This window comes from Bos indicus x Bos taurus, chromosome 1 (genome assembly GCF_003369695.1).
Source record: "Bos indicus x Bos taurus breed Angus x Brahman F1 hybrid chromosome 1, Bos_hybrid_MaternalHap_v2.0, whole genome shotgun sequence".
NCBI lineage: Eukaryota > Metazoa > Chordata > Mammalia > Artiodactyla > Bovidae > Bos > Bos indicus x Bos taurus.
Window position 1 is genome coordinate 137,714,599 of NC_040076.1, and position 9,155 is coordinate 137,723,753.

At 43.1% G+C, this 9,155-nt stretch overlaps 1 protein-coding gene across 3 annotated transcripts in view; it reads left to right on the forward strand.

The window, feature by feature from the left end:
• The window catches only part of CPNE4 (copine 4), a 681,945-nt gene extending 675,171 nt beyond the window's left edge, over nt 1-6,774 (forward strand). For all 3 annotated transcript variants that reach the window (XM_027546045.1, XM_027546065.1, XM_027546054.1), the window contains exons 15-16: nt 1,113-1,349; nt 6,166-6,774. In XM_027546045.1, the coding sequence (XP_027401846.1) occupies nt 1,113-1,349; nt 6,166-6,300 (372 nt within the window). In that variant the 3' untranslated portion in view covers nt 6,301-6,774. The remainder of the gene's footprint in view (nt 1-1,112; nt 1,350-6,165) is intronic.
• Nucleotides 6,775-9,155: the final 2,381 nt, after the last annotated feature.

A 9,155-nucleotide genomic window follows, 5' to 3' on the forward strand; every position in this document is an offset into this window, starting at 1 on the left:
CAGGCAAGAGTACTGGAGTAGGGTGCCATTGCCTTCTCTGAATTTTATCCTTATATCATCTCAATTTAGATGCTAAATTATCATCAAAAATACTTGATCCTTATATAGATTCAATAAATTGATAATTGAGAAAGTAGATTCCCATATTTTTTTAATTTATGTTTTAATTGAAGGATAATTGCTTTACAGAATTTTGTTGTTTTCTGTCAAACATCAACAAGAATCAGCCGTAGGTATACATATGTCCCCTAGATTCACATATTTATAGTTGTGCAAATATACTTAAAATATTTCCAGTAAATCAATCAGGTACCCATTTTTTTAAGTTAAATTTAAATTTATTTGAATGAGATAAAATTTAAAATTCTGTTTCTCCATTGCTTTCATGGCATTTCAAGGCCTCAGTAGTCACATGGAGCTGGTGGCTAAATTAGGCAGCTCCACTTTAGATTTGCAAATCTCCAAGCTGAAGAGGACCGTATGAATGATCCAGCTCTACCACTCACTTGAGAGCTGAAAAGGGTGAGACCCAGAGGATTCAGGGGGAAATTCCCACCATCTCAGAGAATGAGGCTTTGAAACCAGTCCCCTGACTCCTCTACTATTCTGTCTATACCTCGTGGAGAAGGCAATGGCACTCCACTCCAGTACTCTTGCCTGGAAAATCCCATGGACAGAGGAGCCTGGTAGGCTGCAGTCCATGGGGTTGCTAGGAATCGGACATGACTGAGCGACTTCACTTTCACTTTTCACTTTCATGCACTGCAGAAGGAAATGGCAACCCACTCCAGTGTTCTTGCCTGGAGAATCCCAGGGACGGGGGAGCCTGGTGGGCTGCCATTTCTGGGGTCGCACAGAGTTGGACACGACTGAAGCAACTTAGCAGCAAGGTGATTATCTGGGTTTACTTGCAATTACTGAGCCAGCCTTTAAGTTCCATTCATCTTAAGTCTTTGGTGTTTAGGGCTGTAAACTCAGGCATTCAGGAAAAGTTAGTCATCACTTTTGCTGTGGTCAGTGTGCACTGGAGCCACCTGAGTGTGTAACTGGCTTTGTCCTTGTCTCCCCCACCTCTCTGTCCCCATTGTCTCCCGATGTCTGACCTATGGCAGCAATACTTCATCCTGCTGATCCTGACTGATGGGGTCATCACAGACATGGCTGACACGCGGGAGGCCATCGTCCATGCCTCCCACCTCCCCATGTCAGTCATCATCGTGGGAGTAGGCAACGCAGACTTCAGTGACATGCAGATGCTGGACGGTGATGATGGGATTCTGAGATCACCCAAGGGAGAGCCTGTCCTCCGTGACATCGTCCAGTTCGTGCCCTTCAGGAACTTCAAACACGTACGCATATTTGGGGGGCTTACCTTTGGAAAGCAGAAACCCCCCATTTTCCCACCAGTGTTGGTAGTGAAGCAATGCCAGCCATACCTGCCTGGGCCAGGCCACCTCCCAGCTAGGACATGTAACGCTTGACTCATTGGAGAAAGAAGTATGCCCTGAGTTATGGATGAGGAGTCATGCTAACTATGTAGCCAACCTTTCATTGGAATTTGGCCTTGTCTACATAATTTAGGGTCTTCAGTGTACCCAAGGATGGCATATACAGTTGGACAGATTGTTTCCTGCTCAAGGAAAGTAGAAAGAGGAGCTGTAGTTTCCTGCCCAGCTGAAGTAGAAAGAGGAGCTGAAATGCAGCCTCATTTCTCCTTCTCAAGCCATGTGCCCTGGCAGAGGCCTGTGTTTGCCTTGGCAAAGTATGTTTACAAAATGATAGAATCCTAAATCCTCTATAAATATATAGTAAGCATCATCAAAGATTTATTTAATTCAGTAATGAAAGAACCAGCAAGATGACAAAGTTAGTTTAAAGGATAATATTAAACAGTTGATTGTGATCAGTAGGGAAAAATGCTGAAATCAGTTTGCCAAGGTAGACTCAAAACTGGTTCATGACCAACGGGTTAAAAAAGAAATTTTTTTTTTCTGACTCAACGTGAAGTTTCCCTCTGGGTTGGTGGTGGGCCTAAAGAGCCCTGCTGTGTTATAGAGTCCCCTTCATCCCACGCCCCTTGTGAAAGCTGCCACAAGTGTGGGCAGTTAAGCCTGGGGGAAGGGTACCTCTGCTACTGTAGCCTATCTTCAACTTGCCCAGGGGAGGTTTCAAGCCCCCAAGGTGTCTGCACAGGACAGCAAGGAGGGGCATCTTTGTCAAGTCGGGGTGTGCTGGAGCTGAAGCCCCTACAGTTGTATCCATCAATGAAGCTAGTTGCTCGGGTGATGCCCAAGGTGGGAGAGGGCATTCTTCCAGACTGTAATATCCAGCTGACACAAGTACCACAGGAGTGACCACCACCCACAATATTGCCTGAGTGATGAGGGGTTTAAGAGTTTCCCCAAACCACCCTCTCCCTACCGGCTGCAAACACACACACACACACACACACATGCCTCATTGCCATGTAGGGCTGCCGCTTTCGTTCCAGCCGCTGCTCTCCCTCACACACTTACAGACTGCCTGCTGCGTGCTTGCACTGGGACCACGGTGAGATGAGGAGCCATGGGTCTAACTTCTGGGAATTTACTGGAGAATTGCCCAGTTGGAACACAGGTGTCCACCTAAGTGATCTGTGGGTGGTTGAGGAGGGCTACCCTGTCACTACAAAACTTCAGAGACATGGCCAGAGTTGCGACATGAAGAAGGCAGACCTTGGTGGGGTGGCAGGAGGGGACGAGGGACCTGCAGTAAGGAAGTGCCTAATGGGGCCAGGAAGGGGGTGGGCTGGCTGTCCCTCTGCCCCAGGGTCCTAGCTTCCTGTGGACCACAGAGCAGAGCACCAGGAGCTCAACACGCACCTTATCTTCCTGAATTTCAAATTAGATTCTGAGAACTATTTCATTATCCAAATTAATCTACTCTGAATTCAATATACCATAAATAAAGCACCAGATGAGGTGCTGATATCATTTCATACAGCCAGGAACCTGTGAATTGCCTCTCGTTTTCTGCTCTGCAAAGTAACTCAGACCTTCAGACAGGCAGAAGCTGTGGGCTGTGTGACTCAAGGCAATTTACTTAACCTCTCTGTGTCGCAGACTTTCGTTTGTAAAATGGGGTAAAGGATACACGCTTTGGAAGATTAGAGGAAGGGCCTATATAAAGCTCAGCACGGTGCCTGGTGCTTGTAGGTGGTGAATAAATGCAGCTGTTATTACTGTTGTTGCCAGCTACTTTCATGTTTTTTTCCTTTTCCTAACCTGAGGACTCCAAGCAGTCTTTGCTCACCAGAACCACCAGTACAGATGTGCAAAGGGCAGGAGAATCTTTGGGAGCTGTGCCATCCAACACAGCAGCAAAGGGCCACATGTGGTTATTTAAATTTAAATTCATTAAAATTAAAAAGTGGGTTTTTCGGTCACACTAGCCATATCACAGGGGCTCAGAGACACCATGTGTCTGGTGACTACCACATTGGACAGCATAGATACAGAATACTTTTATCACCCAAGCAAGTTCTATTTGACACACTGGTCAGGAATATTTTTGTCTCAACATAACAGCAACCCCCCATCACAGTGGATCACATGAGTTGTTCTTAACCAAGGATGATTTTTTTCTCCCCAGAAAAAGTTGGCAATGGCTAGAAACATTTTTGATGGCTACTTTCATCCAGTAGGTAGAGGCCAGAAAGGCTTGTAAGCATCCTATGATACAGTGGAATAGTCCCCACATGAAGAATAATCAAACATATCTAGTATAGCAAAATAGAAATTGTGCCAAAATTGATAATGTAAGTACAAATATACTTTTCTTTTCTCATGTAACTAAATGTTAGGGGCTAGTGGCTACTGGCTAGTTTTTTCAATGATTCAATAGTGTCAGTACCACTTAGAGATTCTTTTTGCTATTTCCTCATAATGATAAAATGGTTGCCAAAGCTCTAGAAATTCTATAATGTGATTCTAGAAGGGAAAAGAGATATAGAACTGATGATGTCTGTTGAAGAGCTTTCCAAGAAACAGCCCCGAGGAAACTTCACTTGGGTCTCAAATGATGAAATTGGGTCACACGGCATCCCCACATGCCAGGAAGACTGGGAAATCAAGTCCTTATCTTTCTAGCCTTTGTGTGGGCAACAACCAAAGAGAAAAGAGAGAAAATGACTCTTGTGTTTTCTCCAGTGTACAAGTTGGCCATGATCTAACACACCTGAGCAGTTATTTATCAAATAAAAGAGTGTTAATGGATGCCAATGGCCAACATACTGACATCTTCAAAATGTGAGCAGTCACTTTAGAAGCACAGTATTTTCAGATCGTTTTTGAAATTTTTAAGATCTCTTGCATTTTGAACCACCTAGAATGTTTGAGGTAGAATGAATTCCTATTCTTTCCTTTCCTGTCTCAAAACATCAGGGCTTAGCAAGGTCGAATGGCTGAGTGACAAGGAAGGCAAGAGGTAGAAACCTCATCGCCTGGCGTTTAGGCCAGCCCTCTTTCCTTCAGGATTTTTCCTGAGGGACCTCAAACATTTCACTCTGCCTCAAGTTCTCAACCTCTGCAGTAACTGCTAACAATGAGAATCAGGCAATCTCACTTGCCCAGGGGCTGGGCAGTTAATAGTGAGTGCCAGGGTCAGAGGTCAAGCCCAGCTCTGCAAGAGTCCAGAGTCCATGCAGAATGTCCGCCTCCACCTTCCTCTGCCCCAAGGCTTAGAGTCTATACTGCTGATAGAAGAAAGGCTACAGAAACTAGCGCAGTATTCAATACATTCCATCACTCGGCCACAAGCTCATTTTCCAGCTAAATGCACAGCCAATCCTACATCCCTAATACACACTTCCTTCAGAGCCCCATCAGACGACTCACTGTCCCTAGAATGATCAAATGCCAGTCCTCTCCTTCTCCCTGTTTCAAAACATACCCAACTTAAATGCTATCTCTTCTTGGAAGCCTGCTGTGATCTCTTAGATGACTTACGCTCTTGATTTTCTGTGCTCTAGCTACACAGTGTTTGTGACTCCCTAGGGCAGTGCTTCTCAAATTTCAATATGCATAGGAGTCACCTAGTCATTGGGTTAAAATGCAGATTCTGATACATTAGTTCTGGGATGGGTTTAAGGATCTTAGTTTCTAATAAGTTCACATGTGATGTGATCTGCTGCTCTGTGGTGTGGATCGTGTTCTGCCTCATGGGAGGGTTCATTTCAGCCCCACCAGGCTCCCCTCACATGTGTGTGTGTGTGTGTGTGTGTGTGTGTGTGTGTGTGTTAGTTGCTCAGTTGTGTCTGACTCTTTGTTACCCCATGGACTGTAACCTACCAGACTCCTCTGTCCATGGAATTCTGCAAGCAAGAATACTGGAGTGGGTTGCTATTTCCTCCTCCAGAGGATCTTCCCGAACCCAGGGATCAAACCTGCATCTCCTACATTGCTATCAGATTCTTTAACGTCTAAGCCACCAAAGAGGGAGAAGGCAATGGCAACCCACTCTAGTACTCTTGCCTGGAGAATCCCATGGACAGAGGAGCCTGGTGGGCTACAGTCCATGGGGTCGCGAAGAGTCGGACATGACTGAGCGACTTCCCTTTCACTTTTTACTTTCATGCTTTGGAGAAGGAAATGGCAACCCACTCCAGTGTTCTTGCCTGGAGAATCCCAGGGACAGGGCAACCTGGTGGGCTGCCGTCTATGGGGTCGCACAGAGTCGGACACAACTGCCACGACTTAGCAGCAGCAGCAAGCCACCATGGAAGCCCTCCACACGACTGTAACTTCTCTAATGGCAAGAACCACAGACACTAGGAACACTCCCAGAGTGCCTGGGACATAAATAGGTGTCTGGATTTGAATGTAATTCAAACACAAAACTGCAAGGCAGTTCTTCCTACCATCCAGTGTTCACCCATCCTCAGATGTGAATAGTTCTTATTTTGAGACAGATATGAAAAAACCGTAGTTATGAAATTAAAAGCTCACTTTCCAACAATCTAACAACTCTTGCTTGGAGTAGATGCTGACAAGTACAGAATGAATGATGAATAAATGAATGAGTGAATGAAACCGGCTGTTCAGAGCAGGATTCAAGTGTTTTAGGCTGATTTGGGTCAGATTAGTTCAACCAGGTGCCAGAGTCATGCTGATTTCTTCTTCCCTGCAGGCATCTCCAGCTGCCCTGGCAAAGAGCGTGTTGGCTGAAGTCCCAAACCAAGTCGTGGACTATTACAATGGCAAAGGGATTAAGCCAAAATGTTCATCAGAAATGTATGAATCTTCCCGGACACTGGCTCCATGAACTGTACACACTTTTACTGAGTTCTCAGATACTATTCCTGCTAATATTTAATACTTCTATTACTCCTGTACTTAAAAAGACACACAAATACACATTTAAAAATAGCACGTTTGGTGATTTTTAACTAACTGACAATTTTTTTTGCATGTGTAGCCCTGAGGCCTGGATCTGTTAATCCCTTGTATTGTTAAAGACTTTTTACAAAGAAACACAGATAATTATAACTTACTCTTTACATTACAGCATGTTGCCTTGAAATAAAAAGTTATCTGTATCTGTTTTTTATACAGGTTTGTTGAAATTTTGCTAAATTTCTTATTATCTTTACACTGTAAAGCATTTTGAAACATTTCTTGAATGTTGATAGCCAAAACATATTTGGTTTTATCTGCTACAGGATGAGAGACTTTTTAAAATGGCAGATGCATGGACTGTATTTTGCATGTTTAAAATAAAAAAAAAACAAAAACCATACTGTTTTTGCAGTTGTCATCTATAATTCCTCCCTGCTGGGAATGGTGTCTCCCCTGAAGAAGATGTTTATCCAGCTAGAGGTGATCTTCTTAAAGTGGGGCTGGGGCACCCAGTGCAGCACTTCTTAGACTTCCTTGTGTATACAGTTCACCAGAGGATCTTGTTAAAGTTTAGACTAATGCAATAGGTCTGTGTGAGCTCAAGACGTAAGCAGCTATCACAGAATCCCAGATGATGCCAATTCAGGCCCCATGTTTATGTCAATCCTTAGGTGTGACCTCAAAGAGTCTTCAATAGACCCTTGACAGTGGAGACTTGTCCACAGAAAATGGCCATGTGGTGTGGCTCCCCAGAGAGGTGGCCCACCAGACTGATCTTTATGTTTAGCTTGGGCTTCTTTGTGCTTCTTATCACTCCTGAGAGCAAATTCAATCATCAACACAAATGCTTGGGACTGTTTTGGGTAGAGGTGTTTTGTTTTGATATAAACTGGCCACTCTTGAACCTAAAGAATGAATGTTTCACTTGTATAATCTTCTTACAGAGAAATGGGCAAGCTTTTTGCAAGTATAAAATGCCCTAGGTGGAGCCTACTTTTGTTCACAGATACAGGAAGGTAAATGACAAGGCACAATAGATTTGTTTGTTGTTTGGTAAGGGGGGAAGTATTTAATGTGCAAATCAAGTGCCTTGTATGATTTCCAGTATTATAAATATAGATCTTAACCTTACAAATATATGTTAGCCAAAAGCATATTTGGGAATGATGGTAAATATATGACTGAAAAAAATCATAAATATTGAAAGTGTATTATTTTATGAATAAATTGGGTACTTAACAGAATTTTTTCCAAGAGTTATAGTCCTGTTTCTCATTTTAAGGCCATTTTTGAACAGTGATTTATTTCATGTATGTTAAAAGCAAAGGAGAAAAGGAAAAATATAAGCATCTGAATGCAAAGTTCCAAAGAATAGCAAGAAGAGATAAGAAAGCCTTCTTCAGCGATCAATGCAAAGAAATAGAGGAAAACAACAGAATGGGAAAGACTAGAGATCTCTTCAAGAAAATTAGAGGTACCAAGGGAACATTTCATGAAAAGATGGGCTCAATAAAGGACAGAAATGGTATGGACCTAACAGAAGCAGAAGATATTAAGAAGAGGTGGCAAGAATACACAGAAGAACTGTACAAAAAAGATCTTCACGACCCAGATAATCATGATGGTATGATCACTGACCTAAAGGCAGACATCCTGGAATGTGAAGTCCAGTGGGTCTTAGAAAGCATCACTACGAACAAAGCTAGTGGAGGTGATGGAATTCCAGTGGAGCTATTTCAAATCCTGAAAGATGATGCTGTGAAAGTGCTACACTCAATATGCCAGCAAATTTGGAAAACTCAGCAGTGGCCACAGGACTAGAAAAGGTCAGTTTTCATTCCAATCCCAAAGAAAGGCAATGCCAAAGAATGCTCAAACTACTGCACAATTGCAATCATCTCACATGCTAGTAAAGTAATGCTCAAAATTCTCCAAGCCAGGCTTCAGCAATATGTGAACCGTGAACTTCTTGATGTTCAAGCTGGTTTTAGAAAAAGCAGAGGAACCAGAGATCAAATTGCCAACATCCGCTGGATCATGGAAAAAGCAAGAGAGTTCCAGAAAAACATCTATTTCTGCTTTATTGACTATGCCAAAGCCTTTGACTGTATGGATCACAATAAACTGTAGAAAATTCTGAAAGAGATGGGAATACCAGACCACCTGACCTGCCTCTTAAGAAATCTGTGTGCAGGTCAGGAAGCAACAGTTAGAACTGGACATGGAACAACAGACTGGTTTCAAATAGGAAAAGGAGTGCGTCAAGACTGTATATTGTCACCATGCTTATTTAACTTATATGCAGAGTACATCATGAGAAACGCTGGGCTGGAAGAAGCACAAGCTGGAATCAAGATTGCCGGGAGAAATATCAATAACCTCAGATATGCAGATGACACCACCCTTATGGCAGAAAGTGAAGAGGAACTAAAAAACCTCTTGATGAAGGTGAAAGAGGAGAGTGAAAAAGTTGGCTTAAAGCTCAACATTCAGAAAACGAAGATCATGGCATCCGGTCCCATCACTTCATGGGAAATAGATGGGGAAACAGTGGAAACAGTGTCAGACTTTATTTTTTTTGGCTCCAAAATCACTGCAGATGGTGATTGCAGCCATGAAATTAAAAGACGCTTACTCCTTGGAAGGAAAGTTATGACCAACCTAGATAGCATATTGAAAAGCAGAGACATTACTTTGCCAACAAAGGTCCGTCTAGTCAAGGTATGGTTTTTCCTGTGGTCATGTATGGATGTGAGAGTTGGACTGTGAAGAAGGCTGAGC